At 40.9% G+C, this 18,901-nt stretch overlaps 1 protein-coding gene across 2 annotated transcripts; it reads left to right on the forward strand.

Moving 5' to 3' along the window:
* Positions 1-612: 612 nt before the first annotated feature.
* On the forward strand, positions 613-17,588 carry LOC106905418 (GRB2-associated-binding protein 1-like). 2 transcript variants are annotated; one of them, XM_014970264.2, is made up of 14 exons: positions 613-750; positions 884-1,017; positions 6,874-7,002; positions 7,344-7,509; positions 8,805-8,994; positions 9,606-10,234; positions 12,003-12,085; positions 12,172-12,281; positions 13,087-13,382; positions 13,946-14,017; positions 14,702-14,798; positions 15,100-15,229; positions 15,317-15,445; positions 16,204-17,588. In XM_014970264.2, exons 2-14 carry the CDS (start codon positions 943-945, stop codon positions 16,387-16,389), a joined length of 2,292 nt encoding a protein of 763 aa, XP_014825750.2. In that variant the 5' UTR covers positions 613-750; positions 884-942; the 3' UTR covers positions 16,390-17,588. The 2 variants fall into 2 exon arrangements, with proteins under 2 accessions (XP_014825750.2, XP_087871853.1); XM_088015727.1 differs by lacking the exon at positions 13,946-14,017.
* Positions 17,589-18,901: the final 1,313 nt, after the last annotated feature.

The following is an 18,901-nucleotide window of genomic DNA, read 5'->3' on the forward strand; positions in this document are numbered from 1 at the left end:
GTAAAGGTATGAATGAATACAGTTTAATTCAATATTCACAAACAAGCATCAACAATCAGAAGGAAATTATTTATGGGTTGGAAAAACAGGGAATTTAAAAATGTGGAGCTAATGAAATGTTTTATATTACGCTGATTAAGTTGTATTCCTTTGTTCAAAATATTTGTATTTAATATCGCACGTATGGAAAAGGAAAAAAAAAGCATTGTTTATAACGTTTTTTATAAGTCCTAGTTAAAAGAAATAAAATATTTAAAGTGTTGACCAAGATAAATAAACTATCATATTGTCTTAATATTTCCTTGGGCCATTTCTGCTTGTATGTTTGTTTTTATGCATTTTATGATCATTTGCAGACCTATATAATTTATTTATAGCCCATGTCAGTTTGAACATGAGGAAACTCCTTCCTCCCGACATTCAGACCCACAGGGGGAGTTTCCTGTTTATCTGTGGAGCAGAACGGGAGGAGTGAGGAAGAGGAGTGGAAAAACCAGGGAGGAGAGAAGGAATGTCCGAGCTGAGGCATTGTGTTTGGTTATCGCAGCAGCAGCAGGGAGAGGAGGGCGTGGCTCTGCTGGGAAGTGGAAACCCATGGAGGAAGAGGAGGAGGAGGAGCAGGAGGAGGAGGAGGAGGAGGAGGAGGAGGAGGCGTGACTCGCTGACTTGGAGCGACTCGGAGCGGCTCGGCCATGTGGGGATGAGATGTGATCTGGATCACAGGAGGAAGGAAAACAACACGTAGAAGAAGTAAGCCGATTTAAATTCCTGGCATTTTGGGAAAACTCTTCTGTTCTGAAACTGGATTGCAAACTTAACATCCTGACGGGAGTTCGACTGAACACATCTCCTCAAATCGATCTGCACTGACTCCTCTCTTCAGGCTCAGCGGTCCTGGTTGACGGATTGGATATTTTAATTTGACACCTGACCCGGCTGAGGATGAGCGGAGCAGCAGACGTGGTGTGTGAAGGCTGGCTGCGAAAATCACCTCCAGAGAAAAAACTGCGCCGTTATGTGAGTAACATTTCCTTTAAAAACAAAGCAACTGAACATCATGTCTCAGGGATTCTCTCCTGAGTATTTTCTAAATTAAACCCTGAAGTTTTCTCTCTGCGTGCGTGTGTGTGTGTGTGTGTGTGTGTGTGTGTGTGTGTGTGTGTGTGTGTGTGTGTGTCATCACTGTTGACACAAGGAGTCATTTCCTCAAGTCCCAGTTGTAAAGCAGTTAAACATCGAGCGCAGCTGTCATGTTTTACTCTGATTAAACTTTGCTTTGCTCTGTGGATCATCAATAAAAAGTGTTAAAAGCTGATCTGAGAAAGTCAGAAAGACTTTTTACACAAATATAAATTGGGTTTAGAACTAAAACCTTGGCTCTGTTTGGGTTTTTCCTGTGTTTTCTCCTCCACTACATAAAAAAGACACACATGCTGTTTAGAAAAAGCGACATTTGGATTTACCACATGTTGTTTTTTGCTGGACAGCAGCTGGACTCACTTTCCAGTAAAGCAGCAGCAGCTTCACACACACCCCACATTTCTGACATGCCTCACCAGTGAGTTGAGCTAATCTCCTTTCTCCTTTCCATGTTTTCTCATAATCTCCATATTTCCAGAGAAAGTTGTTTTCTTTTCACAGCCCTCCATTTCTTTCTCTTTCACTCATTCACTGGACTTTCTTTTCCTCTTCTATTGTCGTTTGCCCTCCTTCCTTAGGAAGTATGTGTGGAAGGGAAGTCTGGGAGGAATAATGACATGCAAAAAAGAAGAAGTATATTTGGACTTGATGCTATGAGAAGGGAGCAAATAATGTAGAATATAGAAACGCAACTTTTCAAGTTAAGAATTTGAGATCGTTGCACTTTAAAAACACTCATAACAGGAAAGTTTTAAAAAAAATAAACAAATTATAAAGAAGATTTGATTCTGTCTCAATTATAATCACAGCTGATTGGGTTAATAAGGGGCAAACAAGGAAGAAGAAGGAAAATCAGACATTTAGATGGTGGTATCCACAGTGCGGTGTGTGGATAAACACGCTGCGTCCAGCTGTGTTTCTGTTGTCAACACACGATCAAAGACCTGCAGCGTAATGGCAGCAGCAGCCGTGTGTTCATGTTAATATGGTTAAAGTTCCCTCAGTGGAAACCTCAGTGTGTGCGCTCGTGTGTTATGTAATAAACTAATCGCTCTCAGCTGGGCCTGTTTGGGAAAGAAAGAGGCCTCTCCTAGAGATTTAGCAGATTTGGAAACACAGAAACGCCAAGCAGGACGAGGTCGATTTTGTAACTTCAGCTACACTCACAAATACGCTGCAGACACGCCCCCCGAGGGTCTTAGAAACGAGAAAAATCTGCAAAAGTTATGCATTTCATACATTGCATGAGGCTGTTTTCTTCCTCATGCAGCGTTTTGGATGCATCTCCTCCTCTCTCAGTGCTGCAGCCTCTCAGAGCCTGTTAGAGCAAACGGAGACGGGCTGATCACATCCAAAACCCAGAGCGCTGACGTCGTTCTTGGCTTGGACTTTCAGCACGGGTCATCCCGGTCTGGACAGCTTGGTCCTGCTCTGCTGGACATCATGTTTTCCACAGAGGGGTGCCGCAATAAAACAAGAAACGTCTGTAAATATCTATAGATGTTTCTGCAGTATTTGTTATGTCCTGACAGGAAAACGTAATCTGTGTAGAAATCAAGACATCCACATGCTGTCTGCACAAATCTGTCAGAAACAACCGGAACGAGGAGGAGGTGTCTTAGCATGTCCATCAAGCTTGTGTAGGCGCTGCTCACGCGCTTCCTTTCCGCTTGTTCCACCTGGAGCCGCCAGCGGCTGAGCGGTTCGTTTCTCCAGAACAGGGAGGAGGCAGAGGAGTTTGATGTTTTCACAGATTATCTGTCCCATGATTTAAAACGACAGAGTGAAAATAAAAATGAAAAATTACAAATCATATTATTTATGAAAGTTATATATAATTTTAATTTAGAAAGGGAGCACTTCCTGTTTTCTGTATTGACATAACCTTCTCACATCATCTGATGAGCTGACTTAACACAAAATCACCCACTAATGGGAATCTAAACTAAATTAAAACATTTAGTTGCTGTTGAAGTTAATTGATTTCAGCTTCAGAGTATATTGGTACCGACTTAAAGTATTATTTTTCATTAAGACCTCGTTTGTTGCTCGTTAGTTCAGAAACTGAAATAATGTGAATGCTCAAACCTGAAGTTGATAATTACAGATGATTTAAAACAGTTTTGTGGAAATGAAACCCAGAAAGGAGATTTATTGAAGCTTTTCTGACATTATGATCACCTTAGACAAGCTTCAGCACATAAATAGACTGAGAGTCGACTCTAATTCAACAGTGATTTTATTTTATTTTTCCAATTTGGTTTTACTGAACAGGATCTGAGCGTTTGGATCCGGTGTCTCTGCAGAACAGTGACGTGTTTTATGGTCACCTGAAACTCTGCCATAAATTAAACGTGACATTTTTTAATTGTCTCAGCGTCAAGAGTTAGCAGATGGGGGGGAAATTTTCAAATTAAGATGCAGTGTTAATTTTAGTTTAGCAGCAGGAAGGAGGAAGTGTTATTTTAGAGCCATTGTGCCCTCTTCCTGAGTTCAAAGGTCAAAGGAGGAAACATTAGGGAGCTTGAGGAGACTGTCGCAGGAAGAGAGCTTATCATTATTACTTTCAGATCTTCCTCTCCAAATGATATTTCCCTGAAAATGAGCGAATGAGAAACACTTTGCTGCTTCTCGGTTTAGCCCAGATCAGATGTAAAAAATTAGCTGCTTGCTTTTTGGTTTATTCTGTGTAAAATGTCACAGACTGAGATTCTTCTGGGTCCAGACAACAAAAACAGGACTTCCTGTACCGTTTCTTGGAGACAGTTGCACCTCTCATCTCAAAAGTTGTGAGTTTTAGGGTCGTAGGTCAGAGTTGGGACAATGACACCAAAACGTAGCGTAGGTGACTGAGCCAGCAGTCCATCCTGGGCGTTTGGCTGAGGCGAATAAAGATCAGGGAGTGAAACGTTTGATCACATGGATGCATTGTCTTCAGTAGGTGAAACCAAACGCCACACCTCCTGATTATTTCCTGTCTTTATCTCAACAGCTGCCGTCGCTCTTCTCCTTCAGAAAGGACATCTAAAACATTCACATTACTCAAAAAAGCGTTTTTATGTCTGAAATGTTGGTGAGTTTTACGTTCCTGACATAAATGGCCGACGTCACCGTTTGGGTGTTTTTATTTGAGACGGTTTCTGTCTGGGTGGGTTAGTTAGTTTGAAAGCACTAAAGAGAATCTCAGGTTTGAGGAAAATCCTCCGGGGTTTTTCCAAAAAGCCAGTAATGAAGTCATCCCAGATGAGATCTATTAGAGAAACAATCTTATTTTATCACTTATTAACTCCAAGTCTAATGACTGCTGGCGGCTCCGGGCGAAGTTTTCTGTTTTACTCAGGAGCTGAAAAAGAAAACCGGCTTTTTAGAAATAAAGTCGATAATAAAAAACTTCCCTAAATGAAAAAAGCTCAACTAGTTTGAAAGGTAACAATGAATTACTAATATAGAATAGATCATTTTTATGGTTTCAACTTTTCCCAGACAAACTAATAACTTTTAATTAACCTGAATGAAAACAATATGCTGATTATTCCAACAACAAAATACAGTAAAATACAAGCAAACTGACATTTTATGAATGTAAAATAAACAATTCATAGTGAAACTTGAACAAATGAATAAACTGAGCTACAGTGCTGAAGATTAAACCACTGGTTTTAAAGACTGGTTTGTATGGGGAGGGTTCACATCTTAAACTGTAAAATAATAATTCAGCTCTTAAAAAGTTAAAAAGACTCTGGATCAAAACAGAAACGGCTCAAAACTTTCTCAAGTTAGAAGGTGCAGGAAAATATTTGCCTGCAAGCAGCAGCCGCCCTGCTGCTTTCATTGGACCAGCAGCTTGAAGACAAACGATTATCAAACGGACTGAGGGGGAAAGAGGATAAACAGCCACTTCCACTGCCATCTCTTACCAGCATTTCCTGTTCAGCTACTTCCTCTTCCTGTGTGTGTTTGGAGAGAAAGAAAGGGGAATGTGCCTCGGTGCCTAATTGGCACAAACTTTGATAATTTGAACACGGCTGCTGGGTTTTTGGTCCTGTTGGTTTTGTTTTGAAACGTTGGTCAGCAGGGATAAGGAGGGATTTCTGGTTTTGGACGAGTTGAAGTTAATTTCCTCACAGAGAAGCTGAACATTAACGCAAATAAACCGAAGCTTTCACAAACTAATCTTTCTCCTCTGAATGTAAGCTGCAAATTCACTTTAAAATGTTTCTCCTTGCTCTGCTTCACACCTTTAAATAATCACGGTCACACTCTACCTACACACACCTACACACACACTCAGGTTGTGAGTCATGTCTAAAATATGAGGTGTCATTCTGTGGCTCTCTGGTTCATGGAGGAAGATGGTCTGTACCCACAATGCCTGTTGCGTGATGACGGCATCCAGAGAGCAGCGTCAGACATTGAGCAGCTCACTGCATGTGGGCCATGTTTGGTTTTACGTTTAGTTTGTGCTTACCGGAGCATTAAACCCTGGACATGAGGACAGAACCCGTCTTCAGTCAGAATAGTGACGTGTGTAGGAGAAAAAGTGAAAAACATTCATAATCTGATCTTACAAGCAGCCACTTTGTTTATAAGGTCCAAAATTAAAGTCTGGAGCAGCGATTTGTAACCTTGATAATCCAAAAAGTAACTGTTTAGTTTTGCCTGCATAAAACCAGTTTAAAACAGAAAATGCTACAAATGCAACATGACGCTTTGAAAAAAAAAAAGCTGTCAGGAAAGTGCTTGCAGCGCCGATGCAGACGACTGCTGAAGTGTGGCACGGTGATGAATTATTTGTAAAAGGGAAAAACTTAAACAGACCCGGTGTGAGCAAGGCACTGAACTAACCCGAACAGAACCAAACAGAACCGAACAGAACCGAGGATCTGGCTCCGCAAAAGGAAAAGACTGGGGGATAAACGGGACGTATTATGCAAAATTGACCTTTTGATTGTTTTTTTGTTTTTTTTGTACTTCCCTTTGGGTCCCTACTGCTTCAACAAAGATCTTAAAAAATTACCTAAATAGTTTTCAGGAATAATTGACTGTTTTTGGTGTCTGAAAAATGAGACATTTCAAAAACCTCCAGATTGTTAAGTCACAAATCAGAAAGACTGCCCCTGAATTAGCAACCCCAGCTAATACCAGCCCATCACCTAGCAACCCGACCACAGCTCCAGCACATCTGGTCAGCTGGTTTCTCATGTTTACCTCTGCAATTAAGAAAAAAACAAATCTTTTGCTAAATGAGGATAGCTATATTTTCTAGTATGAGTTGCTGATGTTTGTGGGAAATTATTTAAAACAAAATCGAATAGTTTTGAAAAGAATCAAAAGAAAGGTAGGTCTAAAATGCTGGAGCTCCGAGTGAAACAGAAATAAAGAAATAACTTCACTGTTGTGTCCTCAGACAAAAATAGGCAATGAAATTTGTACTTCACCGTTTAAAAACTCATAAATTAAAATAAAAAAAAAATAAAAAAACTAGTCACACATTAAAAAGTACAAATAGCTTAAATCATATTCATTCTGTTGTGGAAATTAAATGAATGCATTCAACAGAAAATTGGAAAACTGCTAACCCTTCTGCATCTGGTATTAAAACAAGTTGATTCTTTATTATTAAGAGACATTATGGAAGGTCCAAAAAGCCGTTTATGCTCTTATTTTAACGGTGTTACATTTTGTTATGTGGACAAAAACTTCAGTGTCTCTGTAATGACTGTATTTTACCAGGCATGGAAAAGACGGTGGTTCGTCCTGCGCAGTGGCCGACTGAGTGGAGAACCAGACGTTCTGCAGTACTACAAGAACCAGCATTCCCGGCGGCCGATTGGGACCATCAACTTGAATCTGTGTGAGCAGGTAAAAACACCAAAATATGATGAAAAAAAAGTGTTGTCATGTCATTCTGGATCAAAGATGTAACTAGCGACTACGATGATTTATTTTGTTAGTTTAGGTGCCTCTTTAAACCCACTAAAAGTAAACCAAATAAAAACAAATGTCTTGCAGCCAATCAGCCAAAGTACAAGGAAAAAAAATTAACATTATGAAAACCTGAAGAATTATTCATTACAAGAAAGTGTCTGCTTGAAGGAAATCCATAAAAAAACTGCAGTAGTATATTTCCAATTGTCTGTCAGGAGACGGTTAGTTAAACGCTTTAACAGACTTTCAGAAACCCGACTCTTCCTTTGCTCCAGGTCGACGCCGGCCTCTCCTTCACCAAGAAGGAGCTGGAGAGCAGCTTCGTCTTCGACCTGCGAACCGAGGAGAGGACCTGGTACCTGGTGGCCGAGTCCGAGGACGACATGAACCGCTGGGTCACATCCATCTGCCTCCTGTGTGGCTTCAACCCTACCGACGACGGTACCACAAAAAAAATGAGCCAAATCCAACACGTCCCGCTCGCTGTGCTTTGCTTGCCTTTAGTTTGTCCGTGTGGGCAGCGACTGAGTCAGTGTGAAAACTGGTAGGAGGAGAAAAAGGAAGAACATGTAGAGGAAAATGTGGATGAAAGGTCCTTTGGGTTGTGTGCCAGCGACTCAGATGAGAGCAAAGTGTCTCAATAGGACACCAGCTTCTTTCTAGACGCCAACCGTGTTTACTTTCAGACACGTGATTGACTACATCGTGTTATAATTTTCTCTTTGTGGTTAAACTGGATTTGCACAGTGAACACTCACATACTTAGCAAGTCAATATCCACAAATTCACACATTCGCAGATTTTCCTGACTCCAAATTATTCGTGGAAAATCCACCGATTTTTTGGGAGGCAGGATACCGTCGCGCAGCTGCTGCACGTTTGTCTGCTACTCTTCCATGATATCTGTTTGTTTGGAGTAGAAGAAGCTCCTTATCGAAACATGAAACCATAATCCTGAGTCACCAAATCTTGACCTTAACATGGAGACTCGTTTTGTTGATCATCTTAAACCAATCTTGATTTCCCCTCTGGCATCAAAAAGACAGTTTCATTCACACACCAGCTGCTCACTGGACAGTCTTCCCTTTTCAGACTATTGTCTGTTGACCCAAGAGATTCTTGTTCCTGCACATCAGTGGTTTCTGGAAAGCTGACCATCAGCTCTGCCATGTCTCTTAAATTCTTTCTTCCGCATTGTTCAGTTGAGTTCAGTTCCTTTATTATCCCCAAAGGGGAAATTTATTTCCCAACCAGGTATTTCAAACACACAAAATGACATAAAGTGCAGACAATATTGGAAACAGACGAAGCACGCAAGCGCCGATTCACGAATACAAAAAAACAGAGTTGTAACTCACAAATGGAGGGATCTGGTTTCTGTGGGTACAAATGAGTTTTTCCATCTATTGCTTTTAATCCTAACCTCCAGCCTGAGGGAGGAAACTCCAAATCCTGACGCATCGCCACAACTAGACACGCCAGCAATTAAATAGAACCAAATGAAGATGTCATTAAATGTAGATGTCATGATTTATGGGAGGTGATGATGAGTTGTCAGCTGTGTTCTCAGAAGAAACATGTTTTTTTTTCTTTTCTTCAAGCAGGCTCTTTGGTTTGAACAGACAGCTGAGCACAACGGAGTTAGTTTAAAAATGCGGTTTGGAAAAGTAGCAACAATGTTTTGGTTGCATATTTTTGATTTGTGCAGACATAATACGGCTTTTTTCCCACTTTAGCTGCAGAAAGACAATTACGGTCCAACTCTGCCTCCACCTCCGTGACCGCAACCAGAGGCACGCCTACTATCACCATGGTAACGGGGTCCATCCCACCCCCATACGACCCTGTGAGCGTGCGTCACCTGGAGCACGATAGCAGTGCAGAGGACGACTACCTGTGGCTGTCAAACTGCCAGAGTCACACCAGGTAAACAACCAATAAGGCTAAATTAAACAACCTCCAACCTCAGATTTTGGTCCTAACTTGTATTAAATTAGTAAATTAAGCTCCAATAATCATTCAAATGTGGGAGGTTGGGATCTCACCAATTGGTACTAAAACTCGTTTCAATCTTATGATTCTGAATTTCGGCAGCAGAGCAAAGGAAATGGTGATCAAACAAAAGGATTAGCCAATAAGTTGCTGTGAGTTTTACTGAGGAAACTGTTTATTTCTGTTTGAACAACTCCTAAAAGATTCATCCTGAATAAAACCATCTGGAGAACAAAGGACCAAAGAGATTCAGGTTTTGACTTGTTGCATTTAAGAGCAACAAGGATTTGGAGTTCAACCTGGATCACACCCACATGTTTCTACCAGGGCTGACTTCTCCCACCGTCACGCTACAGTTCATCATAAAAACACTGCAGGCAGAGTTCGCCTGCGCTGATGAAGAGATTTCTGTTTCTTCTGGATTCATTTGTTTTGCTGGACTGGAACAGTCAGAGAAAAAAAGCTGCAGCCACAAGTTACTGGATTTAAGGAGGTAAAGTTTGCACCAGGTGTAATCCGTCACTTGTTTGTATCTTTACCTTCAGGCCTGCTTTGGGTTCATCCACCTCTCTTGAGACGGACTACAGTGACCACCTCTACCCTCCTCCCTCGGCCACCTTCTCCTCCTCCTCCTCCTGCTCTTCCTCCTCTTCTCTTCCTCCAAGCAGCCTTCCGCCTCCGTCCTCGTCCGGGCTCAGGTCGGCTCCTTGGACAGTGGTTGCCATGGCGAGCCCCCTGAGCCAGTCCCTGGACGCCACCATGACTTCCGACTTCCAGAGACGAGCCGCCCGCTCCCACGGCCACCCCTCCCCTCATCCCAGGAAGCACTCCTTAGATTTCCACCTGCGTCCGGCTGCCGTACCGCTCAGCGATGACACCCGCTCCGGCGCTCATCCTTCAAGCGCCATGAGTGGCTACCAGGTCCCCCGTCCGGCATCCACCCCTCAGCCGCCTCCCCCACGCCGGCCCTCTTCTACGCCCAGCGTGGACTCGCTAACTCAGGCCGAGCTCCACGCCGCCATCCCGCCTCCTCCCCCTCGGCCGCCCAAGCCCCCCACCGTCACACTGCATGGAGAGATCGCTGCGGTTTTCACAGGGCCTGGTGGGCAACCAAGAGCCAACTGTGAACCGGAGAGGAGGGATGAGGGCATCAGCAGAGGAACACTGACAAGAGGTAACAGCGTCATTACTGCAGAATATCTCTGCTACATCAATTATAACAAATATTGTACGCAGAGGATTCAGAAAAGGTTACATCCACTTGAATCCACACCAGTTCACCCCTGAGAGTTGTTTCAAACATGCCAAACCAGTAGGGGGCAGTGTAGCGCAAAGCAAAAAAACAAAAATAAACAACCTACATCAGCCAATCAGATTGCTTCAAAACAACCACAACTTCCTGCTAGGAATTAAAGGGACCTGTTATGTAAAATTCACAAATTGTTCTTCCATTTGAGACTCTACTTCTGTAGAAACAACCAAAGCACTTAAAACAAGACTCAGTCAGGTTTTAGCAATAAGGTTTTTGGTATCTGGAAAACGAGGCGTTTCAAAAACCTTTAGAATGAACACCACAAATCAGCAGGCGTTGCCTAATGGTGCGTTTACACCAAACATCTTCTGAACATCAGGTGTGTCTGGTTTATGTTCAAAGTCTATGTGCAGGCCTGTCGAGGGCCCGTCGAGGGCCCATCGCGGCACGATTTGAACCGTTGGGAGCATTTGATGCATCCAGAGCGTCCAACAAATACACTGACAACGGAAAACGACGACTAGAGCGATTCTGACACTCTAATGCGCCCTACACATAGACTTTGTATGTAAACCAGACGCACCTGTGTGGGTGTAGAGCAAAATGTCAGCCATCTGCATTCAAAGATGGCTGACAGCTTCGAATCCAGCCATGCAGTTATTAGTTGATCTTGAAGCGTCTGACGCATTTTTGACGCGTGTAACACATTTGGTGTGAACGCATCATAACACCTAGCAAGTGAAGCACAATCTGTTACCTAGCAACCTCAGCGAATGGCAAGACCAATCGCTTGCAGCTCTGAGAGGTAGTTCATTATTATATTAATACATTGGTAATAATACTTTGTGTACAGAACTCTTTAATAAAATATATATATATATATATATATATATATATATATATATATATATATATATATATATGTAAAACAAATCAATTAAAATGAAAGAGATTCTTAAAGTAAACTTTAACAAGTAGAAAATGAACAAATTACATTTTTACGAGAAAGCTTTCCACAAAGTAGGAAACTTGACCATAAATTAACATTAAATTGGATAAAAACTGTTGAAAAGTTTTGTTGTCATAATCACTCTGCATGGTGCTAAATATTTTACAATTAAAATGGTTTATCTAAAAATGAAAGCATTTTTTTGTCGCTGCAGGAGTAAGATTTCGTGACCTTTGAGGCTCACAGGAGATCAGAAAACTACTTTTAAGAAGCTTTACTGGTCTCAGGTGGCAGGGCTGCAGATTTCATGCTTAGTGGAACAAACTCCTGCTTGTGTTCAGAGTAATTTCACCAGAACTGCAGTTATTAAGAAGATGAGAACTTTACCCCTCAACAAAACAAAGATGTTATTGTGTAGAAATGATTTCACGGCCTGTTAATTACTTTTGCAATAAATGTTTTGTTATAAAAAAGCAGCATGAGAAATGAGGAGGATGTGTTCAGCTGTCAACACGAAATATGACACACAGCTTGGATTGTGCCAGCCTCGTCTATGTCCACATCCCATCACTCCCAGTTTTCTCCTTAAAAATGTTTGCAGAGATCCAAATAATACATAAACAGGATTTTATCTTCTGATTCTGACTCATTTCACGTAATTTGGGAGGAATCCATGTCGACACAGGGGGGATGTTGATGAAGTCACATTTTAAGATGCAGGTTTTTTAATATCTGTTCCAGGGAGCGAATCTGTCTTCATTCCTTGGTCTCAGCCTGACAGAGCCACCATGTTTGAGTTCAGCGAGAGCTTCAACACCTACTTTGTGAGTCAACCACTTTCAATGCCATAACCGTTCAAATCATTGCTCATCTTTAAGTCATGTTCCCTCCTGTCCGTTCTTTCTCCCAGTTTAATAAAGGCATGGTTCCTCTGGGAAGCCTTTGTTCTGAAGATGACGATCTGGATGAAAGTTATGTTCCCATGAGCGCCTCCACCAACGAGCCCCCGGTTGCAGCGAGGTGAGTCAGTACTAAAACACTTCGTCATGTTGCTGAGGCTTTGAAAAACATTTTTACATCAAAGCTCTTCTTTCAAATGGAGAAACGGCTTACTGTTGAGCATTTAGCGATTTAATTAAAGCAGAAGGACGTAATGTGACTTATAACTAGAACAAAATGTGGAGATGCTAGCTGGATGCTGTAAGGCAGCTGAATATTGCAGAAACATTTGAGACTTGCAGAAATGAAGCAAAAGCCTGCAAAACACAAGTAGAAAATCTGTAGAAGAGGAGGGAAAACAATCAGTCAGTGCAAAAATCCCACATAAAGGGTGTTAAATATGTGTGCTGAACTGTGTTTGCAAAGCTAAACTGTAAGGTCAGAACAGCTTCTGAGCTAAAATGAGCTAAAAACCTAATTGAAATACTAACAGTAGCCTCTAGGTTGGGACCTACAGTAAAATACTCCATGCAGAGTGAAAAAACTCTTGCAAAAAAACAAAATTAGCTAAAAAGCTAAAAGGAGCAAAATAACAATAGCAACTATTAGCACTAGCATTACTTTTCATCTCATTTTGTGTTTTTAAGCTGGTAAGCACTTTGAACTGCCTCACTGCTGAAATGTGCAACAAATAAACTTCATTGATTGCTTGACAGAAACGTAATCCACACAGTGTAGGAAAAAACATGAAAAATTAGCTAAAAGAAGGGTGGATTTAGGATTCAGCTATAAAACCTCCTTGCTGGTTGAAGATTTTTTACTTTAAAACGTTTGCAGAAACTTTGTATTTTTTAATTCTAACCTAAAGTTGTTGTTTTCAATCCAGGGCTAATCCAGGGGGTCCATCAGACTCTACTGCTGAGCTCCAAGATGGCAACTACGTCCCAATGACTCCACTGACCTCCTCCCTACCCGCCTGTCCCGTTGCTGCTGCAGGTGACCTAGCGTCGCTGGGGAGGCAAGTGCCTCCACCTGCCCACATGGGTTTTCGTAATTCCACAATGACTCCAGTCATTCCCTCCACCCCGCCCCTGCGGAGGAATACGATGCACAACACCAGCGTAGGTGAAGCTGAAGTCGTTCCTCCTCCAATCCACCGCAACCTGAAACCTCAGCGGAAAGGTCAGTGGCAGCTGGACGGGAAATTATTGTTGGGCAGATGAAGCTTCGTGATGCACTGAGACTTCTGTTATTGTGAGGTTATGATGCAGAAAACGATACTCAAAACAAAGATCGTCTTTAGTCAAAACCCCTACTGGGTTTTTTGTTTGATAACAAAGTGATGCTTCTTAAACAAAACATATTTTACTTTACGTGTTTCTGATTCTAAGATTTGAGATTAAAGGGCTTTACATTTATGACCAGAGCAAAAATAAGGAAACGGGTTGGTGAACTGGTCTGCTGGGTCCTTGCTTGAAATGATCCCTGGAATTCAAATCTCAGTCTTATCTTGTTTTGGTGTTTTTAAATGTTTTACACCAACATTTAAAACCTAACTGGTTAGATGAAAAGCATTCCCAGTTCTTTATTTAAAAATTATGTGTTTGCTGTCTGTAATTTTCTTTGTCTTTTTGAAAGGTGACATATAATTAACGTTGCCTTTTCATTCTGATTGCACAAAACAACTGATTTGTTAAAGTATAAAATCCTAAAGCTGTTTTCTACCTAAAATGACGCCTCTGCAGGAGTTTGTGGCAGTCAGTCTGTGGAGAAGAGCAGCAGCCAGATCCCTGCAGAGGCCACACAGAAAACAAAAGGTACAAACTTCAGTCCTGCAAAACTATCTGGCTTTAGAGGGTTTTGAGTTTGACACGTATTGAAATGTATCGCTTAAACACATTGTGCAACATGTAATACTAGTGAAGACCTTACTGATGTGTTAGAAAACATTAGCTTTTAAGTTCTGTGTGTGCAGCTTTAGTCTATCATCGACTTACTGAGCCATTTCGAAACAGTAAGAAGGAGTTCATAGTTCCTTCCCTCCTTGTGTAACTCTGTCATTTCGTGACTCTCCTGTTCCCAATTTGCCTCTTTTGGTTTTAATTATTAATCTGCACCCAGTTTACCTGACAAGTCTGCAGAAAAAGGTTCTGGCAGCAGCACACATACAAACCTAAAGATGCAGGACATGGAAAGGTGAATAATTAATGTTTGTGTTGCTCCTGCAAACACTAAAGATGCTGACTTGTATTTGTAGATTTTCAGCTTTATGCTTTTGAAACAAGATTCCAGAGAAACGACAGGAATCAGTTATATTCAGTATTTGTAGAATATGCTGCAGTGCTGCCCCCTGCTGACATGCTGCTGCCATTACATACGATTTAGAACATCATTGGTGAATTGATTTTGATCTTTTATCATTACACTTTAGTGGGTCACATACAAACAAACTACACTTATTAACATTGCTCTGCTCTGAATGTTCTTCGTGAATATTTCAGTAAAACCAGCTCCTCTGGAAATAACTCCGGTATCGCAGGACTGGCAGGAAGTCCCGCCTCCTGTTCGCTCACCTGTCACTCGGACCTTCACTCGAGGGTGAGTTGGCGTCAACATTTTTGCTAAAGCAGGAAGAAATAAATATATTTAACTATAAATGTGAAGTTCTCTCTCTGAAAGACGGTGATTAGCTGCAGCTGCGTTGCTCTCTGCTTCCACCCTGTGGTCGTAGCTTAGTACTACAACATGTAACATGTGAATGAATATAGACACGTTCAGAGAAGTAAAATACACTGGAGGGTAAAAATAAAAGCAATGAAGTGTTAAAAAAGTAAAAACAGTTTTTGAAAGAATCCTTAGAAAATGATAAATTTTAAATATTGTGTTTTTTGTGTCTCAGTCCGTCCATTCGTGGGTCATTCAGGCCGAGCTCGGCCCAAAGCTCATCCCCATCCTCTGATTCTGATGACCCCGACGACAGCTACGTCACCATGGTGACCTGCAGCTTCAGTCAAAGCGCCGGGGAGCAGGTGAAACACATTTTTATCATCTTTGATCACCAAATGCTTATTTTTATGTCCGGCATTTTGTTAAAATCTGATTGTTTTCGTTTGCAGTCGCTGAGGATGATGCTGCATCGCGGCTCTGAGGGTGGAGTCAGTAACACATTGGTACGACGAGCTGAAAAACAGGTGGAGTATCTGGACCTGGACCTCCACACAGGACGAGCGACTCCAACAAGACAGGTAAAAATAAAAATATAATAATCAGTTTCACCAAAATAAGAAAAATTACTTAAAAATAACATTTCCTGTACCTATTACTTTTAAAACAATAACTAGATTACTCAAATATAACTAGTGATTTATTTTACCTGCTTGGAGTTTGTCCACTAGAGGGCATCATAGAACCAACTGTGTCTATATAGTACAACAAGGGTGTCAACAGTGTGGCCCGGGGGCCATTTGCAGCCCTTGGTATGACTCTGTGTGGCCCTTGATCACATAAAGAATCACACAGATTCCACTGATTAAAAAAAAGGATGTAAACAAATTCAAAATAATCTTAAAATACAAAACTTAAACACAAAAACTATTAATTACAGAATCATTGCCTTTCATTTTAACTTGATAGTATATAGCACCACAAACATTAAGAAAGGTTTACTCAAAAAAAAAAAAAAGAATTTGATGCTTCCATTTATTAAATTATTCTAAATATATAAATACTTTAAGTAGAAGGCCTCTACTGCTGTCTAGAATACATCTAAACAGATAATTTCTGCATAGAAATCAGGCTAATACAGCTTATTAATATACTATGTATTTAGTTTGTTTTTACAGTGGAATTAGTTTTCCATTTTTCACAACAAAAGAGATTTAACTTCACAGTTGTGGCTCATGTTGCAAAGAGTTTGGACACCAGTGCTTTAAGCTTAACTTTTTATTTGTTGCAGGATATAAATGAGAACTTTATGTCATGCATCTTCTCTGTGTGTCTTTAGAAACGCTCCACTGCAGAAGGTGGGCCCAGCAGCAGCGATCACGCTGCAGCAGGTGATGAGCGAGCGCGCGGCGACCGCAGGCGGGTGGACTACGTGGTGGTGGATCCCAAACGGACCAAGGCCCTGAAGAACACCCGGGAAGCGTGGCATGATGGGAGGATGTCCACGGAAAAAGAGAAAAGCTAGGCATGCTGGGAGAAAGAAAAACTCCCAGAGGAAAGTCTGCCGTTTGGATGGACTTTCACCATCAAACATGAATGTTTGTTTAAAGCAATAAATCACTTCACATCTTGTTTCCTTTCTCCTTAAAGAGGCAGTATCACGTATTTTGTATATCTAGTAACTGTGTTACCTTCTGTTGGAAGAATTCTACTTATGGCAAGTATGACGTAAAAAAAAAAAAGTTAATTTACGCCTTGAAATTGGGCCTGTGTCTTTAACTTCTGCTCCTTCTGAAACTCACCTTTCAGGAAGACGTCACATCATGGCTCCTCCATTAACCCTTTAACATGGTTTTTACCAGCTTTTCACTGAAACTCTCATGTTACACCAGGTGTTTGCTAATTCCTGCTGGCTAGTCTGGAGGAGCTTAATGGGGGAGTTGCTGAGTGGAGAAAAGAGGCAATAAGCCTTCGGTCCGTTCAGGCGTTTTGCACAGCTGAATGGTTGCCATGGAGACTAAAGGATTTCTCAAACATGCTTGAAAGAATCTGATGAGGGAATAATTTAAAGCTCAAAAACGTTGATTTTTACATGATACTGCCCCTTTAAAAGTTCAGCTAGAATGTAAATCACAAGTAGATCATCTGAATTTTTTTTACCATCCTTTTGGTAAAAGTAATTTATTTTAAATTGTACAACTATTCTCCATGGCCACTTTGTTAGACACACCTCTGTATCACGATTTGCATCAAACTTTAGAGAAGCATTCATTCTTCGAGGCCTACAGGTTTGTTCTATATTATCAGAACAGCATCACCGAATTGCTGCTGATCCACTTTTATTATATTTGTTTCAGGTTCTGACCGAACCATCTGAATGTGTGAATATTTGCACTTCCATCTTAAACCATTTTCATGCTCACAGCTGCTGCTCACTGTGGATTTTCTGTTTTTTTAATCATTTTCTATAAACCTGAGACACGAGTGTCTGTGTGATTTACTATTTGTGATATCAGTTCACTTGGTGTACCTAATAAAGTGGCCAGTGAGCGTAAATCTTTTCTTGTCTAAAATAATTTAATTACATTTTAAGTTACTGATGCTACGGCTCATGCAGGAAGTAACTTAAATTTGCTGTTTTTTTCTGACAAGTTCAAACAAGATGGAGACTTTATTTAGTGTTTCTGCTGATTAAAGTTTAGAATAAAACACAAATGAGCTTTTTGTTTGCTTGTTTTGTCACGACTGCACCACGAAGATTCAAACTTTTATTTTTTCGTACGTTATCTTGTTTGTTGTGGCCTAAAATTTAAGCTGAAACTCATTTTGGGGTATTTATTTTAGATATGTGGTTTGATGTAAAACAATCCAAACGGATTGGGTGACACTTCAAACCTGGACTAGATTATTCTACGCCAATAGCAGAATATTTCAAACCTAGTTGTGATCTGTGAAACTTTTATCTCAATTCTGAAACTTCGCCAAAGAGATATTTAAAAACCCTAACCCAAGTTTCTTTAGTTCCAAAACAATAGAAACAACTAATCAGGTTAAAAATTAGACATTATACCACTCAATTTACACCCTGTACCAACCAAACCTAGCCTTAAAAAAAATTTATCTCTAAAATCCTAAATTAGAACATCAAACAACAAATTATTCCTAACAAAGCCACTGCTCCGTCCGTAAGCTTAAAAAAAACTCCAATAAGCAATTAACAGATTAATTAGAGCAAACCAATAAAAATAAAGAAACTCTTAATCCTACAAACAAAGAACTCTTAAATAACCTTGTTTACAGACCCAGAACCTCCAGGCTTGATCACCTTGACAGGCCACCGCTGGTTACGGCGTCAGGTGGTAAACGGCCGAAACGCCTGTCGACCCAGCGGTACACCGCTGACGATTGAGTTCTGAGATTCTCTTCAGCTTAAATACGACTTGACACCGAGGTAGCGCTACCACTCCGGTGCTAACAGCGTTATCAAACAATTAAAAAGAGCTGCTTCATAACACTTTTTAATTCATGTATTTTTCTCATTTCTTTCATTTAGGTTAAAGCATATCCAAAAATGTCTATATTAGTTGAAGGTATCCAGGTGTTAGAATGGCCAAGTCAAAGTCCAGACCTGAATCCTATCGAGAATCTGTAGAAAGAGCTGAACGCGCTCTCCGTCCAACCTCACTGAGCTCGAGCTCATTTGCAAGGAAAAGTTGGTACGAATTTCAGTCTTGTCATGAAAACATGATTTCCTCTGTGTGTGTGTGTGTGTGTGTGTGTGTGTGTGTGTGTGTGTGTGTGTGTGTAATAATAAATCTACAGCAGACATTCTTTGCAACAATGGCGTGCAACATGTGGACCCCGAGGTGGCATTAACTGCATCGGCTTTGCATGCCCAACGGTTAACCAGTCGCGGTGGATGAAGTCTGGTTTTCTTAAGAACAGCCTGGAGTTCTTAAGAACTGTGCGTTAAAACTGTTTGTAACTCAGCAGGTTGTCAATGTTTTCACTGGAAAACGGTTGAGATAAACCAGTCA

The sequence above is a fragment of the Poecilia mexicana genome, unplaced genomic scaffold (assembly GCF_051168715.1).
Source record: "Poecilia mexicana isolate PSO_F unplaced genomic scaffold, ASM5116871v1 scaffold_18, whole genome shotgun sequence".
Lineage (NCBI taxonomy): Eukaryota > Metazoa > Chordata > Actinopteri > Cyprinodontiformes > Poeciliidae > Poecilia > Poecilia mexicana.

Excerpts from the sequence above, each read along its gene's own strand:
- LOC106905418 (XM_014970264.2), top strand. The coding sequence starts at position 943 with ATGAGCGGAGCAGCAGACGTGGTGTGTGAAGGCTGGCTGCGAAAATCA. Across the intron at positions 1,018-6,873 it reads AGAAAAAACTGCGCCGTTAT|GCATGGAAAAGACGGTGGTT; the intron begins GTGAGTAACATT and ends GTATTTTACCAG. Across the intron at positions 15,446-16,203 it reads GAGCGACTCCAACAAGACAG|AAACGCTCCACTGCAGAAGG; the intron begins GTAAAAATAAAA and ends GTGTGTCTTTAG.